Here is a 16713-nt window from a genome sequence, read left to right as displayed (position 1 = left end):
TTATCCTGCTGGTCCCAAATCCATAACTTCCGCTTCATAACACTGGCAAAGCTCTGGCATGGGCTCACCTCATTTCCTTCCTTACCTCATGCATGGCGGTAAACAGTTCCCAGTCGTAGTTGGTGAGCTGGCTGGCGATGTCCTTGGAACACATCTGCTCCAAAGTGTCAATGGTGCTCTGATCAGGGCCCTGCTGCTCCTTCAGGGGCATCTGTCAAGGTGCCAGAGAACAAACACCATAAATGATGCCATGAAATCACACAAACATCTATGAACGGTATGCGATGATGACAGTCTGGGGATGTTTTTCTCTGATTCACCATGCAGTGTGGTTCTTAAGTTATAGATAAGTTATATATAGTCATCTCAGCACCCATGAGAGACTATAGAGTAGGCGTAGATTGTAGGTGAGGTTAGGACTCACCAGTTGTTCCACCTGGGTGGCAGTGCAGAGGAACAGTCTCTCATTCAGCCCCAGGGAGGTGTAGACTGCTGTGGCGTCCAGCTTCAGCTGAGCCCTGTCTATGATACGGCAAAGACAAGCCCTTTAACACACAATACCTCAGAGACACACATCCCGACTTAACATCAACACTCACTGACAGTTACACACTCTCTCAATAAAACTTACCATCATCTCAAATGACATGTCACAAGACATTAACATGCACATATACCAAATTGTAAAGTTATGAATATAGCTGCTCTTGCCTGAAGGAGGGAGTATTGTACCAAGTGTACAAACTGAAAGGGGAAATAATGAATGTCCTGTACAGCTGTATCTTAGAAAAGGGCTTCATATTGCTTCCAGATGACATGGAAAAAGAAAGAATAGCCACGCACCTCCCATGGAGTTCATTTTGACCAGGACGTGGTCTCCTCCTGGATTTACCAGCGATGACATCATTTCCTGAACAGAGGTGTTCACCGGCAGCATCAGAGTGATTGACGTATGGTCTGGCCGGAAGATCTCATACAATACTAGGAGAGAAAACACAGAGACATGGGAGAGGAAGTTAAGCATTAAAGGCCCAGTGCAGTCAAAAAATGTGATTGTCCTGTGTTTTATATATATTTCCACACTATGAGGTTGGAATAATACTGTAAATTGTGAAAATTATGATAATGCCCTTTTAGTGTAAGAGCTGTTTTAAAAGACCACCTGAAATTTCAGCCTGTTTTGGTGGGATGGAGTTTTAGCCTGCCTGGTGAAATCCTCAGGTTGTAAATGAGTTAATAGACCAATAAGAAAGAGAGTTCCAAACCTCTCTACCAATAACAGCTAGTTTTCAGTTTTCCTCTCCCCACACCCAGAAATTGTTCTTTGTTATGAAGCTATTTTTGACAATTCTAATAATTTTAAACAATCCCAATAAGGTACTTCATTTTTACTCAGAAATTATTTAACATAGAGATTTTAAAAAACAAACAGCTGCATTGGATATTTTAAACAAAGTATAGCAACAACCATTTTGTCACGACTTCCGCCGAAGTTGGTTCCTCTCCTTGTTCGGGCGGCGGTCGGTGTCGCCGGTCTTCTAGCCATCATTGATCCATTTTTAATTTGTCTTGTCTTCCCACACACCTGGTTTCAATTCCATCATTACATGTTGTGTATTTAACCCTCTGTTCCCCCCCATGTCCTTGTCCGGAATTGTTTATTGTAAGTGCTTGTGCACGTATTTCTGGTGTGCGACGGGTTTGTACCCATTGTATTGATTGTTCTGTTTACTGTGATTTTCATTATTAAACTGCACCGTTGTAACACAGTTTTTGCTCTCCTGCGCCTGACTCCTCTGCCGCCAGTACGCACCCCATACAGAAATACGTGCACAAGCACAATAAACATTCCGGACAAGGACATGGGGGGAACAGAGGGTTAAATACGCAACATGTAATGATGGAATTGAAACCAGGTGTGTGGGAAGACAAGACAAAACAAATGGAAAATGAATCAATGATGGCTAGAAGACCGGCGACGCCGACCGCCGAACGCCGCCCGAACAAGGAGAGGAACCAACTTCGGCGGAAGTTGTGACACATTTACATTGATCCATCTGTAAGTGCATTTCATGGTTACAGTGGGCTGCCAATGGTTATCCAATAGTTAATACACAGAAAAAAAGGCAAATTGTGCATTTTGTGTCATTATAGAAAAGGCATTACCATGCTATTCATGACATAGTTATTACCATGCTATGGTAGTAGTAGTCTCACTGACCTTTGTCCTTTGATCTGATTGGCAGACACTTCCCCACTGGCTCCTCACAACTGGAAAACCAGTCAAACTGATGGTTAAGCTAATGGAAACAAACAATAGACAGAGTAAGTCAGCCACAAGTGTGACTTTTAATTTCTCCATGTTTTTTATGCTTTTAATCTTTTATCTTTTAGCTCCAGCAGCTCTGAAGACTAACACGCTGTGTTATAAAGGTTGGAGTTGTATTGTCTCTTCTGCTATCTCCCAATCTGTCTAAGTAAAGAGAACATGGCATGTGGTAATAAACAGAGATGCAGATGTATTTGTGTGCGCAAGAATGACCTTTATAAGCCTTTATTAATGTGGTTCAACTTACCCTTGTCAGTGACCCGAGTTCATTCTCAAGCCTGGAAAGATATTGAAAAATACAAACATGATAGTAGCCTAATTCAAATCTCAAATCTAGTTTCCAGAAACACTCTTATTGGCTTGCTTACGATACTACATAATGTTATCAATATGACTGTAAAGGAAAGAACATGACTTGCTTTTGTTTCACATTCCTGTGAGCACAAGGCTTATATCCATACCATACTATATTGAACTTTGACCTTCATTATTCACCCTATGGGCCCAAAAGTTGTACATTTCAGATACACTCTGGCGAAAGGGGTGGCAGGTAGCCTAGTGGTTAGAGCGTTGGACTTGTAACTGAAATATTGAATCCCCAAATCTGTCATTCTGCCCCTGAACAAGCCAGTTAACAAGGCCGCCATTGAAAATACTAAATATTTTGTTCTTAACTGACTTGCCTAGTTAAATAAAGGTCAAATAAATCAAAACGTGTTACTACTCACATTCTGGTTCTCCTCCTGTCTCTGAGCTGCTCCCTCAGCATACTGGACAGACGGGAGTCACCTGCCACCTCCTCCCCCAGCGTCTGTCATGCATAGAAACACTCAATGTATCAACACTGAATGCATATTATTATGGTCACAACACACAGAAACAACACACAGGCTATGATTCAATACAATATACTGCACAATTTACTGTATAACAGATTTTTCAGAGCGTGATATTTGGATAACATTGATATAAGGCTCTGCTATTTTTATTATTATTATTTATTATTTTTACCCCCCTTTTTCGTGGTATCCAATTGTTAGTAGTTACTGTCTTGTCTCACTCCTGTACGGGCTCGGGAGAGACGAGGGTCGAGAGCTATGCGTCCTCCGAAACACAACCCAACCAAGCCGCACTGCTTCTTAACACAGCGCGTGTAGCCGATGTGAAATTTCTAGCTAGTTAGCGGTGGTGCGCGCTAGTGGCGTGCGCTAGTGGCGTTTCAACCGGTGACGTCACTTGCTCTGAGACCTTGAAGTAGTGGTTCCCCTTGCTCTGCAAGGGCCGCGGCTTTTGTGGAGCGATGGGTAACGATGCTTCGAGGGTGACTGTTGACGTGTGCAGAGCGTCCCTGGTTCGCGCCCAGGTCGGGGCGAGGGGACGGGCGTAAAGTCTAACAGGCTGGCTTCCAACCTGGAAGCCAGCCGCACCAATGTGTCGGAGGAAACACCGTACACCTAGCGACCTGGTCAGTGCGCACTGCGCCCGGCCTGCCACAGGAGTCGCTAGTGCGCGATGAGACAAGGATATCCCTACTGGACAAACCCTCCCTAACCCGGACGACGCTAGGCCAATTGTGCGCCGTCCCATGGACCTCCCGGTCGCGGCCGGCTGCGAACCCAGGGTCTCTGGTGGCACAGCTAGCTTTTTTAGGCTGGGTTTCTGTACAGCACTTTGAGATATCAGCTGATGTACGAAGGGCTATATAAATTGATTTGATTTGTTTGGTTATAGAGAATCCCACTACCCCTTCACTCACCTCCAGAAAGTCTACAGCGATGGGGTCATCTTTGAGCAGCTGGCCGAACAGCGCCACCCACTGGCAAATCAACTTCACTATCTTCTGCTTGGTGTTGAGGGCATAGGCTGCCTTCTCCAGATCTGAGCCCTCAGAAGGCTCAGCATGGTAGGTGCACTCAGGGATAAGGAAGAGAACCAACACACTTGAACAACAGCTTAACACAGCTATTCTAGACCTAGACCACGGTCTGAGCTGCTTTCGACTTGAAGAGACACTAGTCTTCAGCTGGAGAAGCTGGATGCTTTGGTTGAATTATGTTCATTTGTTTTATTTATTTAATTTAATAACATTTAAACATTTAATTTGTTTTTCGGGTACACAGATTCAAAATACTCCCACAAATGTTGGGTATGTGATCTTCTTAGAGACAAAGTGTAAGTAAATAGAAATAGACACAGCTTAGGACATCATCATCATCATCACACAACCACTACCACCACCGTCATCATCATCACCAGCATCATCATAATCATCAAAGGATATTGATGTTGCAGGGCCGGGCAAAGCTGGCTGGAGGGCATGAAGACCCTGTGGGTTAGCAGGAAGTCGCTCACACAGGGATCTGTGGGCACAGACAGAACAACACATAACTCACTAACGAGGACTAATGGCACTCTGTGTCCCTCCACTTTGTGTCCCATCCACTTCCTCCCTGAAAAACACAGGCGCAATGAGTCATCTGATGGCCTTTAGTGAGCGGATATAAAATACATTTCCAGGAATGTGCCTGGCCTGATTCTGCCTGTTCTTTTCTGTGCTGTTTCATGTGAGTGACCAAAACAAACCGTTCCCATGAAACCAGAAACGATCTTTAAAGTTTGGCTGAGGATTCAGATGTGAAGTATAGTGTGTTTTGTATTAGTATTTGTATTTATTACTATGGATCCCCACTCTTCCTGGAGTCCGGCAATTTTAAGGCATTTATACAATTTCAAAAGCATTACAATGCATTCATTACAGAATTAACAACACACTGAGTGTGTGCCCTCAGGCCCATACTCCACTACCACACACCCACAACACAGAATCCATGTGTAAGTGTGTGTATGTTATCATGTGTGTGTATGCATGTGTCTGTGCCTATGTTTGTGTTACTTCACAGTCCCCGCTGTTCCATAAGGTGTATTTTTATCTGCTTTTTAAATCTGATTCTACTGCTTGCATCAGTCACCTTATGTGGAATGGAGTTTCATGTAGTCATGTCTGTCATGTAGTACTGTGAGCCTCTCATAGTCTGTTCTGAACTTGGGGACTGTGAAGAGACCTCTGGTGGCATGTCTTGTGGGGTATGCATGGGTGTTCGAGCTGTGTGCTAGTATTTTAAACAGACAGCTAGGTACCTTCAGCTTGTTAACACCTCTTACGAAAGCAATGATGATGATTATGATGATAATGATGATGTCAATCTCTCTTCCACTTTGAGCTATGAGTGATTGACATGCATGTCATTAATGTTAGCTGTCTGTGTACTTTTAAGGGCCAGCCGTGCTGCCCTGTTCTGAGCCAACTGCAATTTTCCCAAGTCCATGTTTGTGGCACCTGGCCATACTACTTAACAGTAGTCCAGGTGTGACAAAACCAGGGCCTGTAGGACCTGCCTTGTTGACAGTGTTGTTAAGAAGGCAGAGCAGCGCTTTATTATGGACAGACTTCTCCCCATCTTAGCTACTGTTGTATCAATATGTTTTGACAGTTTACAATCCAGGGTAACTCCAAGCAGTTTAGTCACCTCAACTTGCTCAATTTCCACATTATTCATTATGAGATGTAATTGAGGTTTAGGGTTTAGTGAATGATTTGTCCCAAATTCAATGCTTTTAGTTTTGGAAATATGTATGACTAACTTATTACTTGCTACCCATTCCGAAACTAACTGCAGCTCTTTGTTAAGTGTTGCAGTCATTTGAGTTGCTTTAGTAGCTGACGTGTATAGTGTTGCATCCTCTGCATACATAGAAACACTGGCCTTACTCAAAGCCAGTGGCATGTCGTTAGTAAAGATTGAAAAAAAAAGCAAGGGGCCTAAACAGCTACCCTGGAGAATTCCTGCTTCTACCTAGATTGTTTTAAAAGAGGAACTTCTGTTCTTTGAACATAAAACAGTGGGAATATGTCAGTGGTCCAGTGACATAGAGGGGTCCAGCCACTACAGTAGAGAAACATTTGGATCCATACAAGGCAAGCCATACATGTTACCTACCTATAGCATCACTGCCATTAGTATCCAGCTTCACTGTCTCGAGCAGGTGTTCTAGGATCTTCTCTGGAGTTCCAGCCATCACTGTATACCTGAGTGTGTAGGGGAGGGGGAGGGAGAGGGAGAGGGGGAAATAACAGAGGGAGAGGGAGAAAAAGAGGGAGAGCGGAGGGGAGGGGGAGAGAGTGTCAGTATGTGTGTAGTGTGGAAAGAGCCACAGGTGGACACATTGGTTAACAGTATAAAGAGGCAGCTATTTGAGCATCACATTGATTAAACTCAACGTTTGCTAAAACACTTGAAGTGAGATAACAAAGCACAGTCTATTCAACTGAACAGGGTTCAGGTCTATTTTTGTATTGAATCAACAATAGGCAGGCAGCTAACTGCCACAATTAACAACACTGTTAACTAAAACAGTGCTTGTTTCTTGCACATTTAATATTCTACAGTAAACATGTGTGTTTTACATGACATTGGTCTAAAAAATGCCATAGAGGAGTGTGTTCATTCAGGTCTTGATTAATGTATAAGTGCTTGTTTGACTGGTTGTTGTTATACAGTATAATATATGAAAGGTGGGAGTGTCTTACTTGCTGCTGTTTCCTGCCCCTCCAGGATTGGTTGACTCAGCCTTCTCCAGCACCAGCACAGCTTTACCATGTTCCACCAGACGCATGGTGTTAGCTTCCACATCCTGAAACACAATGTAAACACACAGTCATGCACAGACTTTACATGCAGTTCACACTATACATGGTACACATGGATACATACACCTTTTAGCATATGCAATAGGCATATTTGAATCATTGGTGTGTATTCATGGATGCCAAGGGAAGCCAGGCTTCCCAAAATATTTGACACATTTTTACATTTTATTTATAAAATAATATATCCTTCGTCTCTCTGTGTTTTCAGAATTTTGAGTCAATCTCACAGGAGAAATCTTCAGAGCGAAGGAAACAGCGCCTGGCGCATTGTCCTGGCGCAGCAAAACGCTCCCCCAAGGGAGGCCAGATTTGGATTTGGCTTCACACCAATCAAATCACGTTCTAAGGATAATCTAATTGTCAGAAAACATGTCTGTTTCTGGTCTACTTGTGTTGATGTCCTGCAGTAGCTAGCTTGCTAAATCGTCCCTTTCCTAAGCCATACATGGAGATGGGGATTTGGATTTGTGGTTTTGTCTTAATTCTCTGGACAGGCCTATGATTATGATGGCGATTCTGATCTAACCAAAAATGTACATTTTGTGCCACTGGCCAGAGATGATTGAAGTTCAATATGTAGTCTAGTAGTCTCACGTTAACTAGCTGGCTAACTTAGCTGGTTCATTGTGAACCATACGAGGAAGTTAGGCTAGCAAGCAATTTCGCTAGGTAGACTATGAAAACAAAAAACTAAAAGCGTACTCTTCAAGTAGGGTGAGTGCACACGCACACGCACACACACACACACACACACACACACAGAAATCAGTGCCATGGACAGCCACATGATATTTAGCAACATTGGTTGGACTAAATAGTTTTTGGTATTTTTAAGTTTGCTTTCAGTGTATTAAACTAAGCATATATAGCCTTGTTGATTTGATGATGTTTACATGTTTAAGTTGATTTTTTTTTTACATGCAATATATGCTTTGTGGACTTCACCGGACAGATGTTGCTCTCGGGTTTTGTGAGGAAACAAACGTATGTGTAGTTGAATTTATTCCACCACTGTGTGACTGTTGTCTTCTTGTTGTCACAGTCTTATTGTATATCACGGTGGTGTTTGAACTAATGTTTATAGAGCAAACAACGCAACTATCACAACATAGGTTGTAGTATAACCTTTTTTACTGGCGTGGCTTCCCCAGTGATTTTACCCACACGCCCCTATTGATTTGAATAGAGTATGTACTGTACACAAAAGCAGGTTGTGATCAAAGAGAACGTGTATCTACTTTACATACAGTACACACACATCAGTATGAATACGATATGCACCCATCTTCAGGTTGTGACCAAACCCACCTTGAGGATGCGTATGAAGTCCTGTTTGTCGACTCGTAGGAAGTGGCAGTTGTCCTCTCTCAGGATGATGGTGGCTGCTCTGGGAGCATCGTTCACCAGGGCCAGCTGCCCAAAGTCTTCTCCCTCATGTAACGTCGTCACCAGGCCCTGCATCTCACACACACACACACACACACACACACACACACACACACACACACACACACACACACACACACACACAGTATAACTATGTAAGTGTGACCAAAAGGCTCCTTAACAACTTCTACCCCCAAGCCATAAGACTGCTGAACAGTTAATGAAATGGCTACCTGGTCAAATTTACATTGACCCCCTCAATGATTTAACTAACTCTCTTGCACTGGCTCTATGTGCACATGTATTAGACTCTACCCACACACTCACACATACTACATTGACACTCCGACACACAGACTGCATACGCTCACACGCACAAAACACATGCATGAATATTGACGCCACACACACTCACAAATAGAGACACTTTCACACTTAAAATACCCTGCTGGTACTCTGTTTATTATATATCCTGATTGCCAAGTCACTTTTACCCCACCCACATGTACATTCTGTATTACATGTACATACTGTATACTGTATTACCTGAATCAGTACTGGTACTCCTTGTATACAGCCTCGTTACTGTTTTTATTGTGTTACTATTTCCTATTTTATTTAGAAAATATTTGTCTTAAATTTTAACTCTGCACTGTTGAGAATGGGCTCATAAGTAGGCATTTCACTGTAAAGTCTACACCTGTTGCATTTGGCGCATGTGACCAACAATTTGATTAACTTGATTTGATTAACTGTAAGAGTAGTGTGAATACAATTCAAATTCTCTATATCCAAACATGAATCTATAGTGTGTATCCTAAAGAATTGTACACAATTAAGATAACTGGGGTAAAGACCTTACCTTTCCATGTGTGATGACATTGACAGAGCCCTTCCAGATGATGTACCAGGAAGTGCCTTTGTCTCCCTGACTGAACACTGAGAAACACAAAGACACGAGATTTAGGATTCACATCAGTCTCAACAGTCAGCCAGCTCTACCAGACAAGGATGTAGGCACAGTGCTTCACAGGTAAAGTCCAATAAAAACGAAAGGCCGGGAGGCAAAGTGCTGGTGATTTGTATTTTTTTTCCATGTTCACAAAGGTGCACATGGCATTTTCGGGTTGACATTTCAGTGTTTCAGTCAGCTTTGCCGACAGACAGATTTCTCAGACAATCTAATGGACTGTTTGTCCAAGATAAAGATGTTGAAATATTCAAGTGGGTTTCAGTAGGTTTTACATCCGTGGCAGAAATAATTTGTTATGCTACTGATGGACAGGTTTGTTGTATACTGCACTGAGGGGGAGGATGGTAACAGAGACAGAGTTTCTCTAGCACCTGTGGTGGTGATGTGGGCCCGGTGAGGCTCTCTTTCGCTCTCTCGCCCACCAGAGTTTAAAAAAAACATCACAGAGGACTATGACACTCACAGACTGTGCCTGCCTTGGCATGGGACTCAAACATCAGCACTGCTGCCAACTCCTTACGGACCTACAGGAAGAAACAAGGAAAGGGAACGAGACAGGATTAAACAGGGAGAGGTCAGAGGGAGGGTCAGTGTAAAGCCTTAGCGCTACAGGACATACAGTAGGGCTGCTTCCTCCTCTTGGACCCAGATTTAACCTATTCCTGGACTAAAAATCCCTTCAAATCACTTTCAAAACTCGATTGAGCATTGCTTTTGCAGCCCAGGATTGACTTTATCTGGGTCTGGGAAAACCGCTCATCGTGTGCAGATTTTCTAGTCCACTGGAGGATCAATTCACTTTCTAAGAACTGGGCCCATATTCAATTCCCTTTCGAAGAACTGGGCCCCATATTCAATTCCCTTTCTAAGAACTGGGCCCATATTCAATTCCCTTTGGAAGAACTTCGCCCATATTCAATTCCCTTTCGAAGAACTGGGCCCCATATTCAATTCCCTTTCTAAGAACTGGGCCCCATATTCAATTCCCTTTCTAAGAAATGTGCCCATATTCAATTCATTTTCTAAGAACTGGGCCCATATTCAATTCCCTTTCTAAGAACTGGGCCCATATTCAATTCACTTTCTAAGAACTGGGCCCATATTCAATTCCCTTTCTAAGAACTGGGCCCATATTCAATTCACTTTCTAAGAACTGGGCCCCAATTTCAATTCACAAATCATCTCAGAGTAGAAGTACTGATCTGGGATCAGGTCCCCCACATCCACATAATCGTGTACTTTGTGATTTATTATCTAGGCCAGGGGTATTTGACTGAGGGTCCGCGGCGGTACTGCAGGGGTTCAGCAATGTTTAAAATAAATAAACAAATATATATATATAGAGAGAGTAAATATAGATATATCAAAAGTTTGGACACACCTACTCATTCCAGGGTTTTTCTTTATTTTTACTATTTTCTACATTGTAGAATAATAGTGAAGACATCAAAACTATGAAATAACACATATGGAATCATGTAACAACCCAAAAAGTGTTAAACAAATCAACATATATTTTATATTTGAGATTCTTCAAAGTAGCCACCCTTTGCCTTGATGACAGCTTTGCACAATCTTGGCTTTCTCTCAACCAGCTTCATGAGGTAGTCACCTGGAATGATTTTCAATTAACAGGTGCGCCTTGTTAAAAGTTCCTTTGTGGAATTTCTTTCCTTCTTAATGCATTTGAGCCAATCAGCTGTGTTGTGACAAGGTAGGGTTGGTATACAGAAGATAGCCCTATTTGGCCAAAGACCAAGTCCATATTATGGCAAGAACAGCTCAAATAAGCAAAGAGAAAGAACAGTTCATCATTACTTTAAGACATGAAGGTCAGTCAATCTGGAAAATGTCAAAAACTTTCTTCAAGTGCATTTGCAAAAACCATCAAGCGCTATGATGAAACTGCCTCTCATGAGGACCACCACAGAAAAATAAGACCCAGAGTTACCTCTGCTGAAGAGAATAAGTTCATTAGTTACCAGCCTCAGAAATTTCAGCCCAAATAGATGCTTCACAGAGTTCAAGTAACAGACACATCTCAAAATCAACTGTTCAGAGGAGACAGGGTGAATCAGACCTTCATTGTCGAATTGCTGCAAAGAAACCACTACTAAAGGACACCAATAATAAGAAGAGACTTGCTTGGGCCAAGAAACACGAGCAATGTACATTAGACCGGTGGAAATCTGTCCTTTGGTCTGATGAGTCCAAATTTGAGATTTTTGGTTTGGACCACTGTGTCTTTGTGAGATGCAGAGTAGGTGAACGGATGATCTTCACATGTGTGGTTTCCACCTTGAAACATGGAGGAGGAGGTGTGATGGTGTGGGGATGCTTTGCTGGTGACACTGTCAGTGATTTATTTAGAATTCAAGGCACATGGCTACCACAGCATTCTGAAGCGATACACCATCCCATCTGGTTTGCGCTTAGTGGGATTATCATTTGTTTTTCAACAGGACAATGACCCAAAACACACATCCAAGCTGTGTAAGGGCTATCTGACCAAGGAGAGTGATGGAGTGCAGCATCAGATGACCTGGCTTCCATAATCCCCCGACCTCAACCCAATTGAGATGGTTTGGGATGAGTTGGACCGCAGAGTGAAGGAAAAGCAGCCAACAAGTGCTCAGCATATGTGGGAACTTCAAGATTGTTGGATAAGCCTTCCAAGTGACTACCTCATTAAGCTGATTGAGAGAATGCCAAGTTTGTAAAACTGTCATCAAGGCAAAGGGTGGCTACTTTGAAGAATCTCAAATATAAAATATATTTTGATTTTTTTTAACACTTTTTTGGTTACTACATGATCCCATATGTGCTATTTCATAGTTTTGATGTTTTCACTATTATTCTACAATGTAGAAAATGGTTAAAAATTAAGAAAAACACTTGAATTAGGATTATTATGAATATTGCTAGCAACGACAGAATAAACACATTTTGAATTACATACCTACAGTAGAAAGAGTAGAATATCTTATTTCAAATTATGACAACTTTAGTTTTTAAATCCTAATACTGAGCAAATTACACTCTTAGGAGTCAATTACACTCACTGGAGTATTTGACATAGGTTTTGAAAAAGCCCCCACCAATAGGCTACCAGTGCGGCAAGTGCTGCTGGCCCCTCGTAAGCTTTCTTGACCATATATCCTTGCCATTAGCATTCACCTGAATGTTTTAGCTAACATATGATGGGGGTCCCTGGGTTGCCGGTTTGCCTGGGAGGGGGTCCCTGGGCAAGAAAAGGTTGAAGACCGCCGATCTCGGCAAAACTGGTGCTTTATTAGTAGTCCTACTCTGAGACTGTGAATGTGGGCCATGGACCGGTGTAGCACGGTTTCTACAGAACATCTTCTGACTAGACTCAGGCTGTACGCGTCCTCAATAGCACCACATTCACTGTAGAGCTCACTACTTTTGGACAGCTCACTACTTTTGGACAGAGCCATATGGTAGTGCAATACATAGGGAATAGGGTTCCACTTGGGATGCAGCCAAAGACAGGACAGGAAGCTGAGACTCACTGAGGTGGAGAGGTGAGCAGCAGCCTTGATATGAAGCAGCTCCTCATAGATCACCTCCATGTCCTCCGCACTACGCTGGCTGGGGCTGTAGAGAGGACGGGATACGCGCAGGTTACAAGAGGGTCAGAGGTTAGGCCTTAGAATAGGATGATTGATATATGATACAATAGGAGAGCAGGTATAATACAATAGAAGTTTATTGTCCATCTGAGGATGGAAAATTCCCTTTGACTTGAAGAGTAAAACAAAGTTGATACAAACACACAGCATAATAAAATGGAACTCACCATTTACGTAAAATCATGGTCAAAAGAGCATCTGGACCAATCTGCAGTAATAACGACAAACCCTCCTGCAGCTCATCGTCTAATTGGTCCTTCTCATTGGTCATGTGGTTCAGTGAGAGTTTCTCATTGGTCATGTGGTTCAGTCCGAACTCCAAATCCAGGAAGCGGTAAAATTGAGTGTCTTTGTCATGGAAGTTTAACTCCTGCTTCACTACATTGTGATAGGAGACATTGAGTTTGGTTACACTCACAGCAGGGAGTGGTTGATTCTTGTCAAACAATCATATTTGACAATACATGATGATAATACATTCACTCTGATTAAAGTATCTTACCATGAACAATGATTCCTTCATCCACCAGGACTTGCCACATGCCAACTGCCTGGCTCCTTGATTGGAAGCATTCGTTTAGCTTCATCAGCCAATCAACAAGCTCTTTCCCCGAACAACATTGTCTGTAAGGGAAAGAGTGAGATTTCAACAAGGAAACGATCTAGCATTTTCATTTCAGAAAGATAAACAGGCAAAGTAATAGTATAATTTGCAATCATTGACAGGAGCAAGGCCCCATACCTGTAGGTCTTCAGGTGATGCTTTCTGTCTCTGATCAGGCCAGGGCTACGCTCTATCAAGGCACTGTACACCACCCTGGCTGCCTTCAGAATTCGATCCGACAGAAACTACAAGGTGTGCGAGAAAGAGAGAGAGAGGGAGAGAAATACTGGGTCAAATACTTGACACAGTCAAATGTAGGCTATGTGCAAATCAAAATATAATTGAACAATGTACCTCTTCCTCTGCTTATCATATGCAGACAACCAACATACCTTTAATTCTGTGTCATTTCCATGACGTGATAAAGACATGAGGTCACATAAATGAAGCGGGAAATGTGAAGTGTCACACAGAAGGTCTTGTGACAACAGACAGTGACAACAGTGACCCACTGTGTAGACATGCAAGGAGCTAGAATGACAAGTGAAAAGCAAGTGGCAGTGGCAGAAAGCATACATTCTGTGAGAAGCATTACAGGAACCATGTGTGATGTCACATACGTCACTGGTGTGAGTGGAGTGTTTGGCTTTGCAGGGGCTAGAGTCCCTAATTGTGCGCGTGTGGGAGGAGAGCTGGTGAGAATGTGTTATGGAGAGAGTTACTGCACTGCTAAACTCTCCCACACCACACACATAACTGTCTCCTCATCAGAGAGTGAGTGGATGTCACTTGGCTACGTTGACAACTTTGCCATTCTGAGAGTTTTCACTTTGCCTCCTCTCAGATTCTCTAAGTAGTATCATTTCTAATACACCTCCCAGTCATTTTTTTCCATTCCCTGCCCCCTCCTATCTCGCTCCTCTCTGCCATGCTCTACCACCCAAACAGAATGTGAGAAGAAAAAAAAACTAGTGTAAAATTTGTATCAACCACTGATGCAGACAGACTAAAGCTTATGTAACTCACAGCACATTGGGTCTGTTGCTGTGCAGCCTATTTCCTACCATTTCCTGTTTATACGCAACCTCCATGACAAAACCAATATTACAAATGGCTAAATATCAACATTTACTGGTTTGTTAATGAACTAGAATGTCTTCATTTCACTCCCTTCCACTCAATATGTTCTTGGTCCTAGTCTTGTGATTTCACGAGTGACTCACACAGTTGATTGTTTGTTATTGGGCTTCCTTCAGGGCTCTGTTTGTCCAAGGTGGTGGTCTTGAGATTCAGATTGAACTTAACAAAGACCATTTCCTTTAGCTTTTGTCTCCACTTGGCGTGATGTTGTGGTGGACGGTGATTTCCTAGCCTCCTCTCCCAAACGCCTGGCCCCTAGCCATGCCTCAGCCCTTAGCCTGCTCTGGCTGGTGTTGTGGTGGATGGGGCAGCCTGTGAGGCCCTCTCCCCTCTCTCTCCTGTCACCAAAGCCAGGCTCCTAGCCTGCCCTGGCCAATGGCTCTGGCTCCAAGCCACTCGGGATGAAATGATTGGCTCCTGACCCGTGACTGATCTGCCGACTCCGGCCTCGTCAAAGACAACACAACCCGACAGAACCTGGGGTTCTCATCCATTTTTCAGAACCATGTACAAAAGAACGGGGAAACCTGCATGCTACTTTAAAGTTCAAAGAGATACACCTGCTGTGTGAGAAGTTAACTGAGGGGTCCCCCAAGCTCCCCATCCCCCAAGCCCCCCCCCCCCCCCCTTCATACCTCTGTTTTCCCACAGGCTGTCCTGCTCCCAGACCTAGTGTCTACACACTGTATGCATCATTCTGAACCTTTCATCCTCTCCACTGACTCCAGACTGTTCCCAGGGGACTGCAGACTGGTCCCAGGGGACTGCAGACTGGCTCTACTGGCTGTGCTGGCTGGAGGTCACCACTATTCCCATGTGCCCTGACTGTTCCCGTGGGACCACTAGCTACCACCATGTTCTCAGCCTGGTCATCTCTGACCTCTGACACTGAGATAATAAACTCCAACTGCATAAATCCCCCCATCATCATTGCAAACAAGCTGGCATTTCTACTGTGACTGTGTTCAGCTTGCAATCTTAAACACATGTTCTTATAACAACAGACCACAACAGAATGTTTCATACAGCACATCCTGGGTACAGCACCCCACCTACTAAGTAGCTAAACACACAGGACATAATCACTCATCATCAATCTGTTCGGTTCTGTATATACAGGAAGAACAAAAGCTCTAAATCTCTGTGATGAACTACTTGAGAACATGTGATCTAGGGCAACGGTTTTCAACGGGTGTGCCTGCCTTGAGAAGCTGTCCAGGTGTGCTGCAAACCTTTTCCCAATCTTGATTCTTTTTTTGAGTGCACATTCAATTTTGACTTGGGAGCACCACTGCCACACAGATAAATACATTGTTTATCTTGCATCCTGATGCCTTACCCTAAAACATATCTACCTCTATCACTCCAGAATCACTGCACATTGTAAATATGGTATTGGAACTGACCCTGTATAGAGCTTCTTAGTTATCTTGTTTTTATATCTTGTGTGTTTTTCTTCTACCTTGTGTTATTTTTAGCACTATATTGACATTGATCACTGCCTTGTTGGGTTTAGCGCTGGCAAGAATGGCATTTCACTGTACTTGTGCATTTGACATTGAAACTTGAATAGCTCATGGTCACATCTGTATCTACAAATCCAGTTTGCTCAGGCATGTTGTTGCATTTTTATCAGTTGCATTTTTATCAGTTGAGGGGCGCACATCATGAGCAAAGTCCTTTCTCACTGGACACAGACGCCAGTTCAACGTCTGGTTTTGATTTACATTCGGTTGAGCTGTCATCTACTGTGAATTCAACGTGAAGTCAACAAAACCTTTCACCATGTCATTCGGTTTAGGTTAAAAGTTAGGTGAAAAAAAAGACGGAATGCGTTACGTTGATACTTTTTGGCAAATCCATTTAGTTTTCTATGTTGATTCATCACCGGTGCCAAGCTTCCTGCCCTCCAGGACCTCT

At 43.1% G+C, this 16713-nt stretch overlaps 1 protein-coding gene across 8 annotated transcripts in view; it reads right to left on the bottom strand.

Moving 5' to 3' along the window:
- rapgef3 (Rap guanine nucleotide exchange factor (GEF) 3) overlaps nucleotides 1–16713 on the bottom strand; it is a 44940-nt gene that overhangs the window by 3780 nt on the left and 24447 nt on the right. For all 8 annotated transcript variants that reach the window (XM_021566108.3, XM_021566110.3, XM_021566109.3 and 5 more), the window contains 17 exons: nucleotides 13792–13898; nucleotides 13552–13673; nucleotides 13217–13427; nucleotides 12930–13014; nucleotides 9860–9920; nucleotides 9286–9362; nucleotides 8346–8492; nucleotides 6918–7021; nucleotides 6328–6416; nucleotides 4611–4689; nucleotides 4086–4236; nucleotides 3058–3140; nucleotides 2577–2607; nucleotides 2222–2300; nucleotides 844–981; nucleotides 425–522; nucleotides 86–211 (listed from right to left, as the gene is read on the bottom strand). In XM_021566108.3, coding sequence (XP_021421783.3) covers nucleotides 86–211; nucleotides 425–522; nucleotides 844–981; nucleotides 2222–2300; nucleotides 2577–2607; nucleotides 3058–3140; nucleotides 4086–4236; nucleotides 4611–4689; nucleotides 6328–6416; nucleotides 6918–7021; nucleotides 8346–8492; nucleotides 9286–9362; nucleotides 9860–9920; nucleotides 12930–13014; nucleotides 13217–13427; nucleotides 13552–13673; nucleotides 13792–13898 — 1788 coding nt within the window. The remainder of the gene's footprint in view (nucleotides 1–85; nucleotides 212–424; nucleotides 523–843; nucleotides 982–2221; nucleotides 2301–2576; nucleotides 2608–3057; nucleotides 3141–4085; nucleotides 4237–4610; nucleotides 4690–6327; nucleotides 6417–6917; nucleotides 7022–8345; nucleotides 8493–9285; nucleotides 9363–9859; nucleotides 9921–12929; nucleotides 13015–13216; nucleotides 13428–13551; nucleotides 13674–13791; nucleotides 13899–16713) is intronic.

The sequence above is a fragment of the Oncorhynchus mykiss genome, chromosome 16 (assembly GCF_057628025.1).
Source record: "Oncorhynchus mykiss isolate SJ-2025 chromosome 16, ASM5762802v1, whole genome shotgun sequence".
Classification (NCBI taxonomy): Eukaryota; Metazoa; Chordata; class Actinopteri; order Salmoniformes; family Salmonidae; genus Oncorhynchus; species Oncorhynchus mykiss.
This window is presented reverse-complemented; position numbering and strand designations above follow the sequence as displayed.